At 42.6% G+C, this 15,011-nt stretch overlaps 2 protein-coding genes and 1 non-coding gene across 4 annotated transcripts; all 3 read right to left on the bottom strand.

Moving 5' to 3' along the window:
* Nucleotides 1-1,815: 1,815 nt before the first annotated feature.
* Nucleotides 1,816-5,428, bottom strand: C10H15ORF48 (chromosome 10 open reading frame, human C15orf48). Of its 2 annotated transcripts, NM_001389558.2 has the most exons (5): nt 5,397-5,428; nt 5,268-5,322; nt 5,030-5,118; nt 4,241-4,301; nt 1,816-3,592 (listed from the first exon to the last, which is right to left on the bottom strand). In NM_001389558.2, exons 2-5 carry the CDS (start codon nt 5,307-5,309, stop codon nt 3,524-3,526), a joined length of 261 nt encoding a protein of 86 aa, NP_001376487.2. In that variant the 5' UTR covers nt 5,310-5,322; nt 5,397-5,428; the 3' UTR covers nt 1,816-3,523. The 2 variants fall into 2 exon arrangements, with proteins under 2 accessions (NP_001376487.2, NP_001376486.2); NM_001389557.2 differs by having other exon boundaries at nt 5,268-5,428.
* Nucleotides 3,422-3,491, bottom strand: MIR147-1 (microRNA 147-1). The gene has a single exon (NR_031544.1). It is a non-coding gene; the product is annotated as a microRNA 147-1 (primary transcript).
* Nucleotides 5,429-5,971: 543 nt separating the features above from the next.
* SPATA5L1 (spermatogenesis associated 5 like 1) lies at nt 5,972-13,047 on the bottom strand. The gene is made up of 8 exons (XM_040706762.2): nt 11,728-13,047; nt 11,033-11,218; nt 9,649-9,807; nt 8,942-9,151; nt 8,273-8,500; nt 7,644-7,778; nt 6,864-6,989; nt 5,972-6,271 (listed from the first exon to the last, which is right to left on the bottom strand). The coding sequence occupies exons 1-8, from the start codon at nt 13,033-13,035 to the stop codon at nt 6,119-6,121; spliced, it is 2,505 nt and encodes an 834-aa protein (XP_040562696.1). The 5' UTR covers nt 13,036-13,047; the 3' UTR covers nt 5,972-6,118.
* Between the last annotated feature and the right edge of the window lie 1,964 nt (nt 13,048-15,011).

Here is a 15,011-nt window from a genome sequence, read left to right as displayed (position 1 = left end):
TGGGGCTGTGCAATCTTCAAGTCCCTTCCAACCCAAGCCATTTTATGATTATACGATAACTTTATCTGAAAATAACAGATTATTAAACCAGAATCCTTTGATCCTTAGGCCAAGGTACAGCATGGGTAGGGCTTATACAGCCTCCATGAAGTGCCCTGCAGAGGTGTCTGATCTTTGAACTGGGTGAGGCCTATTGGTGCCTGTTCACGTTGGGCTTCCTCTGAAGATTTTATTTGGCAGCGGTGGCTGGTTTATGAGGGGAAAATGCTTTCAGCAAATAATCTACCTGCTCTCTATTCAAATCAGCACCTGAAGGTAAACGACTGCTGGGTACAATTGCAACTCCCGTAGTCCATTTCCTCAGTAATGCTTTTTGATTTTCATTCCTGTTAGGCTTTTAGGTGATCGTGTTATCTCACTCTGCTGCTTGTGTGATAGAGATGTGCTATATACTGAAGACTTCGGACAGTGAATTAAAATCACTTTGAGTAATGCGGCCACGTTTGGTTAATCTGAAAGCTTTTTTGGGAAACATCCAACACCAGCTACTGCCCAGAATCAGTGAATCGTCCCCATCGCTTGTGTTTGTTTTCTACAGCTAGTGCTGGGGGCAACAGCCCTCTGTGCTGAGACAGATGACAACTGGAGGATGAACAATTTCCTTTAATGATTGCACCAGGCCCCTCTGTTACTACCACTTACTGCAGAAACCGCATGCACCAATGAAGTGGCTAGGTAGTAAAGCACAGCAGAGAACCATAGAGCATCAGGCAGAGAAATGCTGACATGAGCTATCACGTGCAAAGAAAACCAAACAAGGAACTCAGCACAGCTCTTGAATCCTGCAAAACTCATATCACTGTGGGTAATGCCTTTAAATACTACTATAATAACAAAGACCTGTAGTTAAAATAAAGATGCACAGCAAAAGGAATATAAAGCTATTAGGGTTTTTTTTTTTTTTTTTTTTGATTGACAAGCTTCACCTTCCTTTTTGAAAGCAAAAATGAATTCAATTTAAGAGTGTTTGAAATTTTGCTCAAAGATCTTGTGAACTTACAGAGCTCACATGTAAAATGATGGTCCGTTCATCCAGGCAACCAAGGCTGTCTCATGTCATGGCTTCTTTGAGGATATATATATTTAATGGTGCATCAGATAAGCTGGAAAAAGGGGAGATGCTAAAAGGAGGTTGGCAAGCATGTATTGTCCTTCTCAGGCCCTAGCTCTCTTATTAACTCAGAAAAAAAGTAGATATGACAGTGATGGGCTGGGATGGAGTAAGTGAAATACAGATTAGGAATTTAAGAAGGACTCCTACAATAAAAAGGTAATGTTATAGAAGCCTGGAAAAGCTGGCATTTCATAAAGCCTGCTTCAGATCCCAGAACAGACACCGGCACCCAGGTTCTGCTGTGTGTTACTGCTTTACGAAAGAAGGTATTTTTAATATTTGTTATAAGTTTCTTCTGATGGTTTGAACTCACGGACTTACTGTTTTATTTACAAAGTTACATCAAACTTCCGCTTTCAGGGGGAACATTTATTCAGTTTGCATGTAAACCTTCTGTACTTCCAGGAAACTATTTACAAACAGGCTGTAATAACTATCAGCCAGCTGCAGCTAGAAGAGCATAACCATATGGATTATAATGATTTCAAATGGTTTTAATCCATAATCAACAAAATCAAACAAGCCAGTGACTATTATAATGAAACTTTGTAATGTATGTGGAAGCTGGAAAAGTACTGGAGAGGGTGAGTGAAGGTACTTAGGTCGAAAGAAACAATGGCATTCAAAGACCATACCAGTGATTTACTGGAGGACGAACTCATTTAATTCACGTATCAACTCAGAGCACAGCACAGTATGTTTTTGGATTGATACAGACAAGCAAAACATGGAAATACACATAACTTACAGAAAATAGTCTGCAATAGTTCTGTTTAAATGCTTGCAAGTTGTATTCCCCAGAGAACAGGGTTTTTGTGCTTACATACCACCCAATTTATCTCACTGCGTCATTCCCTAAAATGAAAGCCAAGCTTGTACTCTGAAGTCCTGTAATTCCTATCACCCCCAAATGCTGCTGAGTCATACTTACTTGTTCAATTTTTATGCTGCAACTTAGCACAAGTGGGATAAATAACATTTTAATGTTTTCTTCTCAGCACCAAATATACCTTTAAGAAAACATAAATCCTCCGAAGCCGGGCTGCTGACGTGTTAGGTGTTTGCTGCAGCAGAATAACCTCCAGCAGGAGCTTCACTATTACTCACTTGAGGAGGGGCTTCTTCAAATTAATTTGTTTCAGTTTTCTTCCTTCCTCTCAGCCAGTAACGTGCATTCTTATCATCCAGAGTAGAAGAAACTTTGTCATGCGTGTGAAACTGCATGGAATGGGCTACCTACAGAAAGTACTCAGGAAAGGTCCGTTCTACCACTTGATGCAGTTATGCCCTCACCAGCTTGGTGAGGATCTGCCTGTTGCACCATTTCCTTAGCCAATCTATCAGAAAACAGACGTTTAAAAGAGGAAGCGTCTCTATAAAGAGTCATTCCTACTTTTAATCTCTTTCACTTTCTCTTTGTTGAAGAAGTCCCTCATAGCTTATACCTAAATGTTAAAAAAGAAACCCTGCTAGCTATGCAGTAAAATCAAGTTTGCATGCGAACTACCAAGCAGAAGATGAAGAAATTAACATCTAAAGTAGTTTTGGATAATGTAAATTTTCTAATTCTAGTAACTTTTTAAAAGCTTAAGCAGGAACAATATTTAAATGTAACAAACTCTCTCATTTTTAATTCCCTTTGAGCAGTGCTGAAGTTATGTTTTCACCCTGCGTTCCTAAATACAGCCTTAACTCATCTATTAGACTCCTTGGTAGTCTAAGCTGAGTGCGCATGTAAGTTCTAGTATCAGCAGCAGAACCTTAACTTTGACTTAAATTGTCACTGCACCTAATGTAGGGAATAAATGCAAGTGTATTTGGGGCAACTTATGCTGCCATACATAGACATCTTCTGGCTACTATGACTATTTGGTCTGTATACAGTACACATACAATATAAAAGCATAGGATAAAGAGGGAGCAAAGCAGGAATACTAGTTTAGAAGAGCTTATGGGTAGTCTCCATGTATGGAATGTACACAGAATGTTGCAAAATGTTAAACAGATTTTATTATGATAAAACTACAGTATTAACTTTGAGAAAACAAACTCCAAAATTCTATTGTAAAAAGCGCGAAAACTTTTTCCATATTCAATTACCATCCGAATGTTCAACATCTGATGGCAAAAGCCTGCTGAAAATGAGCTTTGACACAGATTTTTGGACTAAGTGGATGTTGTATGCCAACTTCTAAGGCAACATGCAACTCCTCATCCAGAGCCCAAAAAATGGAGGGAGACCCTAAAAATGTAGCAGAAGCATTTCCGCACACTGATTTCAGTAGTCAAGTTTGTGCAGAAGTGATTCCACTAGATTCATAGAGTACCTTTAGAGGCAACAGAAACTTGTCACTTCGTAAGCTTTTTGACACTTTCCAACTCTTCGATAGGTTTCCATTTCTGATGGATTGTTAAGAGCTGGAAGAAATTAAAAGGAAAACATGAAAGAAATCAGCAAAACCCCGGTATTCAATTCGCTCTCAGTAAGATGTTAGTCTTCCCTCCTGCAATATCAGATCAGTTTATCAATGAAGGATTTCTAATAGCTTTACATTAGCCTATTAAAAGTAATCAAAAGTAACAAGGGACATGATATCAATAATCAGTTGAGCAGAATCACCCTGATATGAAACAAACAAGGAACTCAACTATTACCCCCAGATAACCTTATTTTCCCCATCACCCAATGTGCTCTGCTGAACTAAGATGTTTTTCCTTACAGCTGCAGTACTCAAAAGCACCCTTGGTCAATTTTGTAATTCTCTTGAAATACCAAGAGAGTATAACCAGCATTTCCTCTGTGCCCATACATCCACTGTTAGCAGTGGAACGGGGGGAGAAGCAGCTATGGGCCAACACCACCAAGCAGGCCCAGAATGAAATACCCGAATTCCCCTCTTTAAATAATGCAGGGAGATTCATTACACGATTAGCTCCCCTTTTAAACAAGCGCCAGCTTCATTTTTTCTTTTCTTATTAATATTTTCCTGGCTCTTACACAGTTATTTAAGCGTATTCCTTGTGTTGGAAATACACACCATTGGCACAATTATTTGTGTTAATTACCTTCTGAGGCCGGGTAGGATCAATGGTTTCCCATGGCTCCGGATTGCCACTCTTGTTAATGCTTTAAGAGAAGATAAAGCAAAGAGGCACCGTGTTTTAGGCTGTGAACTTACATCTGCTTTTCCTGTATGAGCAATCTATGATCAGCACAGCTATTCCTGTAGGTAAGCAGTTCCCTGAAGCACATCTATACAGCTTTGGGAATTTCTCTTTTCAGTGCTGGATGGGAATCAATTATGCTTGTTTTCCTTGTGGCTTCCAGAGCACCAAACACCCAATCTGGTTCAAGCATAACGTGCCATCTTAAGGCAAGAAAGCTGAGAATCAAAAGCGAATAAAGGCTCAAATAAGAAGGGGATTTTAACCCTGGTGGCTAAAGATGTTCGTTTCTGTCACTTTAGAGTAAGCAGACATTTTCCCACGAGCTGTAGGAGCACAGCGCTTGGCCGCAAGGCACGGCGCAGCCATCGGAGCACTAACTCACAGGGAGCACACAGCATCACACGCTGTGCAGCCGCACCAGCCTGCCTGCCCGCATCCCTGAGCCCTCAGCGTCCCTTCGTGGGAACATCTAAAGCCAATCACACCTAAAGCGCAGAAAAAACGTGACCTATTCGAAGCTGAGAAACCATTCACTTTAGTCTAAACGAGCCAACTTGTTCAGCGTTTACAACGGGCAGGTAACTTTAGCGTTCCCGGTGCTCTGAAACTCGGCTCGGACTTTTGACTCTTCCCGCAAAGCAGGGATCGGGGCAGCGCCGGGCTGCTCCAGCAGCAGCGTTCGCTTACATCACGTCGGATTTGCTGAAGAGGGAATAGACTGAAAAAGCAACAGCCCCAACGGCGGCGGAGGACACGACTCCAAACAGGGGGATGAGCTGAAAGACACCAAAGGGAGAGGTGAGCCGCCCGGAGCGGTTACCGGGAACGCAGAAGCGACGCCCGCTGCATTCCCGTCCCCCGCTCTCCCCGCACCGCGATGCCACGCACAGCAGCAGCCCCGAGCGGAGCCGCCGGGCACACTCACTTCTTTTTTCGTTCTCAGCAGCTGGAAGAAGCTCGCGCTCATCCTGCCTGCGGACCTGCGACAGATAGTCCCGTTAGCGCACCGTTCCTCGGCACTGCGAGCCCCCGAGCGGGCACGGCACCCCGCTACCTGGCGGGACGGGCAGCACTCTACGGGGCAGCGGTGGGGGCAGCGCGCTCTGCGCCCTATATATACGCGGTGGATACGCGCGGCGCCGCCCACACGCACAGCACCCGCAGCCCACAGCCCGCACCCGCCCGCGGCGCGGGGCAAACGGCGCTTGCGCCCCCTGGCGGGCGGCGAGGGCGAGGCACGGCGGGACACGGTTGCGATACTGCTCTCCTCCAAACGCGTTCCTGCTCCGGGCTGAAACACATCTATAGGCCCGAGAGCGCAAAGGGCTGACCCTCTGCCCCAGCTGCAACGACAGATGCTTAATCCGCACCCTCACCCTTTTCCCGGTGCTGAATTTTAAGCACTCCCATCTAAAGCACTTTGCCCTCTGCACTGCATGGGAACTCTCTCCCACCTCAACTGGGGAAAGCTTTTCTAGCTTTTGGACTTCACATTGCTGTCGTGCCCGTGTTTGTAATCAGAATGAGGGAAGCTGCAGTAGAACAGTGCTGTTCTGCAGTACTTACTGTGTCTCAATCACCTATTTCAGCCTCTGGCAGCCCAGGCCCAGCAACCACTGACACCACAGATCTTTCAAAAGTCAACTTTTACTGTATTGCATACAAACTGCAAATGGCAATAAATACAGTATGAAAAAGCAGAAAAGACATAAGAGACTGCAAATCTTTCCCTGTGATATATTAAGTAGCACTCAGGGCGCATGATCCCTTTATGACTCAAGTGGTTAATTCTTGACTATAGATTTTCTCATAAAATTCCAAGTCTTTCATGCTTAAAGATGGCTTTACAGTCTCCAGGGATTTCACAAAATGTCCATGTTTTACAGCAGTCGCTTCAAGTCCATTCTCCTGCAATGCCAGCAAAGCAGCCTTTAAAAAAAGAAAGAAAATATTGTAAGTGCTTCACAGCTTTAAGTTGCACAGAAGTTACTGCAAGTAATTCTAATGTTACACAAAACCAAATTTTAGACAAACCATATGAAAACAGCATTGTCCAACTTATGGTACTTACGACAGATCAGATTAGAGTATGCCCCACCTTTACTTTCATTGTCTGAAAGTGACAACATATCCTTAATCACTTTTAGATTTTCTTCCTTGATAATACGTGCTGCTTTCAGCTAGAAATGCCACTGTTGCTTTGCAGTACATGCAATACAACTTCCCTGGATCTGAGCATTAATTAGAAAGGCCATGTGATACAGAAGGCAGTATAACTGCTTCTACCAGTGGGATAATTTACTTCTGCCTGGAAATCAGAGAAAGCCTTTATACTGATTGGGCTTTTTTTCTTAAGAAAGAACTTTTACTTGCTGCTCCTGTTTTACTCATTCTCTTCCCCTTTTCAACTGTGGAATAAACTGTACTACAAATAGCTTGGTAATATGCATGAGTTCTCCTTTTGCCACTGAAAAGCCATATTTATAGTTTATTTCACAGATGAACCACAAATATTTCTTACCTCCTTGCACAGATTCTCAATGTCAGCTCCAGAGAAGAGGTCTGTTAGGGCTGCTATATCTTGCAGTGACACATCAGTATCTAATGGAATTTTTTCTGTGCAGATTTTCAAAATGGAAAGCCTTCCCTGTGAGGTGGCAGATAGCAATGAGAAAACCAAACCAAACAATTACTCCCACTCCAGAACAGTTCAAGATCTAATGTTAGAACTAAGGAAAATACAGAACAACACAAAAACAGAATTACCATGTTTTTGGTGAAAGAGTAAATAAAGTATTATTAGTAGAGATAATATTTACTCTGTCATCTAATTCATGTCTAGTATTCACAGTTACTACTTCATGAAAATAGACTACTTTAGATATGATGATTCCATACGCAGTCTGCTTTGGGTCATCTCTTTTTTAGGGTGGGGAGGGAAGCTCAGGACAAACATTTGTACCACTGAACATTTACAGGGAACAATAAAGATGTGAAGAAAGGACAGCCAACTTATGATACTTCCCACAGTTTGTTTTTGTAAATAGATATATTTCAGACTGTTGTCTATTTCCTCTGAGTAGTGCATCTACATAATCAGTTCAAATGTTACTGGTATTTAAATTAGAAATATAATCACTCCCTTCCTCACATACCTTGAGTTTGGTAACTCATCTCCAGTGAGTCATCCCTCAATTTTGATACACATTATTAGATTATGTTCTTTCTATTCTTAAAAGAAAGTATGCTGGCAATTTTCCTCTCTCCATTTAACGCCACATATGGATTTGTGATACATCACCTTTAGATCTGGAGGTGGAACATAGATCACTCTGTCTAATCTTCCAGGGCGCAGTAAGGCATCATCCAGCATATCTGGTCTATTTGTTGCAGCAACTACCATGAAATCTCTGCTCAAAGTCTCCTGAAACTCCAGCTGAGTAAAGAGATGGTATGAAGACATTAGGGCAACACAGTTAAGACAGAGATAGGTTAACACATTTGTTAACTATTAGTGACAGAAGGGGGAGAGAGAACAGAAAATGCATCTCAGCATGTAATTATCTTCCTTTCGGTATCAGTACTTTACTTTCCTCGAGATGAAAAACGAACCTATCGAACAGCAAAAATGACACAGTCTAAAAGAAGAACTTATGTCAAGCAAGATGATTTTTGTGACAACGTACACCAGCTATTTCTGTCCACGAGCCAATGTGGGTATTTTGTTCAGTGTCATTGAGGAACAGTTTTATAAGAACTGTGAGCAGCCTTCATACAGTATTTTATAAAAATCAGAAATGACAATGAAGTAGAATAGCATCTTTTTAACATTGAGGATTTTAAGTTTAAAAGCATGAATGACAACAATTCAAGCTTTTGAACACCTGGGCTGCACTTATTCATACTATACAGAAAAGGGAACATCAATACCTGTCTTTCCTCATCACTTAGTTCTTCACATCTCCCTTCAAGCTGTAGTTTATTTCCTCTTCTTTCTGTGACTTTCAGCCCAACACCATCCAGCTCATTGAGAAGAACAGACAGCACCCGCTCTGAGACACCATGGCCACTTTTACTGTGCGACCGAGATCCCAGGATAGAATCAATTTCATCCAGGAATATTATTGCTGGAGTATTTGCTCTCGCTTGGCGAAACACCTGTGTTTTGGATTTTTAAAATAAAGTGTTAATGCACATGTTCTTTCAGATAGAGTGAAACCACTGGTTTACATACAGTCTTATTTTTACTTAGTGACATGGACTTAAATTTATTCACACAAAAAAAGATACTTTTATTCAAAGAGCCATTCCAGCTTCCATTCACTACAGACAAACTCTGCTTCTGAATTAAGTTCTGAAGTGAAATGAAAACGAAAGGGTAGAAATATTTTCAAAGCTTAAAACTGGCATCATTTTAAGGCTAGACTTCCTGTTCATATCTCTCTCTATATAGATGGGGAACTATAAGTTAGCTATCGATTTCATAACCAGGTAGGAGTGTTAACTATCATTTTTCCAAGAGCAAAATGTTGACCTAACTTACAAAAAAAAAATCAAGCAAAAATAATCTCTACACCTTAAACAAATTGAAAATTGTACCTGAGATAAAATCTTCTCTGAATCTCCAACGTAAGGTGAGAATAGTTCAGCACCACTTACAGAGAGAAAGGAACAGTGACAACTGGTGGCCACAGCCTTCACCAGTGTGGTTTTCGCACACCCTGATGGTCCATAGAGAAGAACACCCTTTGGACGAGCCAGGCCCATCCTTGCAAATGCCTGAGGAAATTTCATGGGCCACTCCACACTCTGCCAATACACAAACAAGGGATGCAATTCTCAGTAACAGAACTGAAGATCAAAGGCAACCAATTAAAAGGCTGAGCACAATAGCTCACTCTTCAGTGCATACATTTGAAAGCAACACAGAATGCTAATTTAGTCCTCCTAGGTAGAAAGCACAGGTAGCCACCCTTCTGGAACTTCTCTCTCAGTCTCAAACAATAAAAGGCAATTCTTGAAGGATGATATACAAGAGCCACCTCTGGCTATACATTCAGAAATGAACTGCTGCAGAGTTTACCAGCTACTGAGAAGCACACTAATTATTCCATTGTATTATGCTTGCTGCTCTTATCTTGTGATGCTAAATGACAAGCACTGTAACAATTTAATGCAGTAGAAAATAATGCTTAAAATGTAAAACCATGTAATCTGCAAGATGAAGCATTTCTGTAGCATACAGAACATCTTGGAGGATAGGTCATCAGAAACTGTCTCCTGATCTAAATGCATTTACACATTACCTGTTTTAACTTCAACTTCACATCTTCAAGACCACCAATCTGCTCCCAAGTGATGGGTTTACACTCTTTGAGTCCAATTGCACTTCGAAAAGAGGATGGCTGAATTTTTTTAAAAGCTTCTTGGAAATCTGCCATGTTAATCAGCACTTCAGCTGAATCCTGAAGGAAAACAAGGTGTATTACAACATTTTTACATCACAATTTATAACGCTTTATTAGCATGCAAAACACTTCACAAAAGGCCAAAGGCAACCATAATCAATGAAATTCCTGCCCTAACAAGCTCCAACAGTGCATAAACAGATGTAACAAGGCAGAATATATTCTCTTCATGGCAAGTTGTTGTAAGGAAAAAAACTTCATCAGACATGAGTATTCTAGAGAATACATTTTTCTCCCTAAATCACAGCTCCAACTTAGTCAAACAGATGCTAATTCAGGGTTACTACACACAAACTCCTAAATTCTCTTAATAATCAGAAAGGTCTTAATATTCATGACTCTCAAACAGACTGAAAGTGCCAATACTAAACTACAGATGCAATAACAGAAGTTCTGTGATATACTTTATCAAGGAGCTTGTAGTTCTCATGGCAAACAACCCATCTACTTGTTCATTATTTTCATTTGCCCACCTCTTTCTTTCTAGGATACCAGGCTCAAATTATTATTTTCAATCTGCTTATGGTAGCAGGAGGAGATGGATGTTCTAGAAAAGCAATATTCTCATTTTTCTACTGGAAAGAAGATAGAGGGTTCCCTGTAGATGCCAACACTCAGGACATTTTGCAGATATGGCTTAAGATTTCCACTCAATGGCAAACATTCCTCACAATTCTTGTAGAAGTCAGCATAGATAGAATAACAAAAAACCCCACAGTATCTGAGAAATTAAACTCCTGCACACTGTGCAATGGTATGCCTTGTATTTATTACTTAACGTTATATCCAATCATACAATCCAAATGGTACATTTTCACTGTTAGTTACACATTTATGTGACAGCCCAGCTGCAATTCGCAGTTATTAAGAAACAGAATTTTAAATTGCTAAAAACTTCAAAGAAGAGCTTTGGTGAATGTTATTTTAGCATGCCAAATAAAACCCTAGAACTCTGCTTCACACATTCACAAAAAGATGTGTATATAGAAAAACTTTCTGCAAAACCTTTCATCTGCAAGGAAGAAAATTTACTTTCAAGACAGGAACTTCACAGGACTAGTGAAACAGCAGGCTTACATTTATAGCACTTTTTTTTTTCCTCCAGTGTTCTAACTTCTGAATTCTTCATCTTGTTCAAATCCTCAAGTAAAACTACGTGCTAACAGAGAAAGGGTGTTATATAATAATCATGACTTTCCTCTTGATTGATTTGCAACCATACCAAAGAGCTGTGGAACACAGCCTGCATAGCAGCTTCTCTGCAGAGCGCTGTAAGGTCAGCTCCAACATACCCAGTTGTCATTTCTGCCAGTTTAACCAAATCAATGTCCGTAGAAATGGGCATACTACAGGTGAGCATCTGCAGGATGGATCTCCTCTGTGTAAGCGTTGGTGTCCCAATAATAACCTAATCCAAAGAAGATAAATTTTAAGTAGTTACTTTGCCATATTCCTCTCATTTTGCAGACCTGGCCAAGCAAATTTGTCTCCACCTTAAAACAACTTCCGAAGATTTATACATACTTACATTGCAACCAAGGAATTTAGGAGAAACTTAACAGTTTATAGATTACATGTATTTAAAGCATCTTTAATTTACACCTACTTTCCAAGTGAATAGTTGTTGTATAGTCAGTTGTTCATAGGACACTATGAGTTACTGTCCATCAAATCCTGTCTTAAGGTAATAGAAACATCTGAGCAATAAGGTTATTATTTCTTGTTCACAAAGGCTGAATTAGATATCAAAACAGGTTTATTTAATCAAACACATTATGTAAAATACAAGCCAAAAGGAAAAGCACCTTCAAGGTTGACTATGTGAACTGGGGGCTCATCTTTATTAACCATCCCCTTACCACCTCCCCTAAACAGAAAGAGAAAAGAGGACTAAAATGGATAGGAATGCCTGCTTACTTCTCTGTCAAACCTGCCCGGTCTTCTCAGTGCAGGATCCAAGGCGTCAGGCCTGTTTGTCGCTGCCACGACGACCATCCTATCCTTACGACCAACACCATCCAGCAGTGTTAGCAACTGAGCAACAAGGCGATCCTCAGGAGCACTGTTAGAGCTCCCTCGCTTTGGGCACAGAGCATCGATCTCATCAATAAACAGAACAGTCGGGCCCTCACAGGACATTTCCCTGCCCTTTTCAAAGACGCTTCGCAAATTCTCTTCGCTTTCCCCTGGCCTGGAGCCGTACAGCGCAGGGCCGCTGATGCACAGCAGATACGCACCCGCCTCTCTTGCCACTGCCTTCACCAGCAGCGTTTTCCCCACTCCCGGAGGGCCGACCAGCAGCACCCCATTGGGGACGGAGAGCCCCAGCTTCTTAAACGTCCGTGGGAAACGGAACGGCAGGTCGACCATTTCCTTCAGAGACTCTCCCACATCGTCCAGCCCCGCCACGGGAATTTTTGCCGTGTCTTCCGTTAAAAGCCTGTACCGTTCTAACGTGATCACCTCTTTAATCGTTACGCTCGTCTGAGGGGTTATCAGTCCGGCTTCCTCTGTCACGGGGTCTACGGAGAGGATTTCAACGTGCAGCACGGGAGCGCGGACATTAGGGCCAACGGTAACAACGTAGTGAGGGGAAACGTAGACGTTGGTCAGCAGGTCCCGGACCGCCTCCTGCAGCCCCGCGGCCCGCCTGGGCGCGCCGCCCCGCAGCACTGCGCGCACGGCCGCTCCCCGCAGGCGGCGGGAGGACAGCGGCTGCAGGAGGCCGGGACTCAGCGTCAGCCCGCGCAGCTCCGCCGCCGTCAGCCCGGTGCTACAGGCCGGGTCCGCCTGCACGTACCCGTCAGCCAGGTCCGGCCGCGGCCACGCCGTGCACAGACAGCACCCGGCGGGCAGGGAGATCCGCAGCGGAGCGCCCAGCCTGACCCCCAGCGAAGAGAGGGCGGCAGGGCCCAGCCTGCACCGCTGCGTGCCCTCATCCCCGGGGTCCGGAGGGAGCAGCTTGAGGGGCGCCGGCTCCATGGCGGCCCGCTCCTTACTCACCCACAGCCGGCGGCACGCCGCCAAGCCCCGCGGAAGGCACTGCCACAGCGTTTCCCGCGCATGCGCCGCAGCGGAGCACGAGCGCGCGGTGGGACTCCGCCTCCCCTCACACGTTCCCGCCCCCGCGGAGGAGTTGGGAGCCGCCTCCTTCCCGTGGGCCCTGCCCGGGCTTACCTTCACAGTGCCGCAAAAAGCTGCTAGGATGCGAGGTAAAGCCATCATCTGTGAAATCTACACGTGCATAATTTCAGTCTAGCGAGTAGCTTAACTGTGAGTAAAGTAATACGCACAGACTGCATTTGAGACCCCACAACACAGGAGAACTGGGATCTCCGTCACACGGGGCAGAGAGGGATGCTCAGCAGGACCAGGGGCCGTCCAGAAGCTGTCTGAGGGCTCCTGCAGAAAAGCATAAGGAAATCCTTCTGGTGGTGTCCCGCTTTATTATGGTCCTGTGTGAGCCAAGGGCTGTACACAAAACAGAAACCAGTATGAGCAAAAAGAGGCAATGTGAATGTCATTAGTTCAGCTAATTCTAAATGCTTCATTAGGAGTTTCTATGAAGTAGAGCCCCAAAATCGTTAATACAGGCAACTTTGCACACTTTCAAAAAGTTTTTTTTTTTTTTGAGAGAGAATAGTAGGATGAAAACGTTATTTAGGAATTCTTATGGGAAGCATTGCTGAGTGGCTGCCCTGGATTGGAATGCTTACCTTTGAGTAGTCATGCTCCTAAAACTTTTACAGACCCCAAATTCAATACTGACAAAGTACCAAAAAGATCCACCACCGAGAGTCTAGTTTAAACTGTCAACCCCCCAAAAAGCAACAAAACCAAAACAAACCCAGCACAGTTTTCTGAATGTTCACTAGATGGCAGCTGATCTTCAAGAATGACTCGTTTCTCCATGCAGATCCAACAGTTCCAAGGGAGCAGTCATCAGCAATTAGAGAAATCCAATGGTGCCCATCATTGTCTTTGCTGTGTTTCAAATATCAAACTGAAAACCCAGCACAGTGAGTGTTCAGATCATTTTCAGCTTTATTCTTTCTGCTTTGTTTTTTTTTTTTCCTCCCATGTTCAGTTTCTTGCTGCTAATTTATGGGGAGGAATGTTCCCTTATTGTTTGCCTTCATATTTCATGGGCCAGCTATACTTCTTTTAAAGAGTGCCTGCAGTACTGCAGTAATATTCTAAAGAGAAGGAATGCTTGTTTTACTTTTGGATATACCTTCTATTTTGGTAAAATAAAACATTGTTCATAATTCTCATTTCAACTCAAAAAATAACTGTCTTAATTATTGGCACTCAAAATAAACAAGCTATTAAGTTGAATATGTTTTTGGTAACTTCAATTATATTTCGTCAGTCTTTTTTGAACTAAAACTATCAATGTATTTAGCATTTTTTCTTAAAGGCAAATGGATTTGAAAACACGCAGTAATAACTATAAACTGAAAGATGCTTATAGCAGGTATATAGCATCTTTATCCTTCGGGACAACATCTACTGGAGGTCCTCTGGCAAAATGTAAATGCTGTATCGTACCTATGCCAGATATTGCACATTTAAAACACCATGTTCAGTTATAATAAAACTTCATAGCTAAATTGTAAAGATATACTTAAAGAAGAATGGGAATGAGCTCTTGCACATCTGCATGCTTTTATGGGAGGGCCACCTTCCATGTATTTACTTAATTTTCCATTGAGAATCCAGTCTTGTATCTTCATATGGAAGAGATTCCCCTTGCAGTTAGTAGGAATTTTGGACAGGCAAGACACATGAGGATAGGCCCTATATTTTTCAGAGAAGGGTGTGGAGGGTCTCTGACTACTGCCAGACAGCTATTGTGAGGTTACTGCACCTTAGATAACATACCTGCTGCATTTCTGCTAGAAGTTATTGCCCTCGCTGCAAACACATCAGAAAAGAATGACTGCCTGAACCTGAATTCTTCCAGTGGGGAGTCTGGTGCCTTCGCTTAGATTGTAAAGGAAATACTAAGAGACTATAATTTCATGGGACAGAGTTGAGAGACCCAGCTGCAAATTGCATTCCCTTCACATATCTTTGGAGTAATATCCTTTCCGAGAAAAAGAAAAACAGACAGCTGCAAGTAATTTCTTAAGCTGTTTTTGTCACTTCATCAATATTTGGCCTTATACCTTTTGATTACCACTTAATGATGTTTGGTT

Source organism: Gallus gallus, chromosome 10 (assembly GCF_016699485.2).
Source record: "Gallus gallus isolate bGalGal1 chromosome 10, bGalGal1.mat.broiler.GRCg7b, whole genome shotgun sequence".
NCBI classification, from domain to species: Eukaryota; Metazoa; Chordata; class Aves; order Galliformes; family Phasianidae; genus Gallus; species Gallus gallus.
The sequence above is the reverse complement of the archived record's forward strand: the minus strand, read 5'-3'. Positions and strand labels throughout refer to the sequence as shown.

What these genes read in the sequence shown, in the direction of transcription:
- C10H15ORF48 (NM_001389557.2), bottom strand. Translation starts at nt 5,309, where the DNA reads ATGAGCGCGAGCTTCTTCCAGCTGCTGAGAACGAAAAAAGAA. An exon ending in TGCTGAGAACGAAAAAAGAA is followed by an intron (nt 5,119 to 5,267) that starts GTGAGTGTGCCC and finishes GGTGTCTTTCAG; the next exon opens with CTCATCCCCCTGTTTGGAGT. An exon ending in ATCCTACCCGGCCTCAGAAG is followed by an intron (nt 3,593 to 4,240) that starts GTAATTAACACA and finishes AATTTCTTCCAG; the next exon opens with CTCTTAACAATCCATCAGAA.
- SPATA5L1 (XM_040706762.2), bottom strand. Translation starts at nt 13,035, where the DNA reads ATGATGGCTTTACCTCGCATCCTAGCAGCTTTTTGCGGCACTGTGAAG. An exon ending in CTGTGTTCCACAGCTCTTTG is followed by an intron (nt 9,808 to 11,032) that starts GTATGGTTGCAA and finishes GTTTTCCTTCAG; the next exon opens with GATTCAGCTGAAGTGCTGAT. An exon ending in TTCCACCTCCAGATCTAAAG is followed by an intron (nt 6,990 to 7,643) that starts GTGATGTATCAC and finishes GCCACCTCACAG; the next exon opens with GGAAGGCTTTCCATTTTGAA.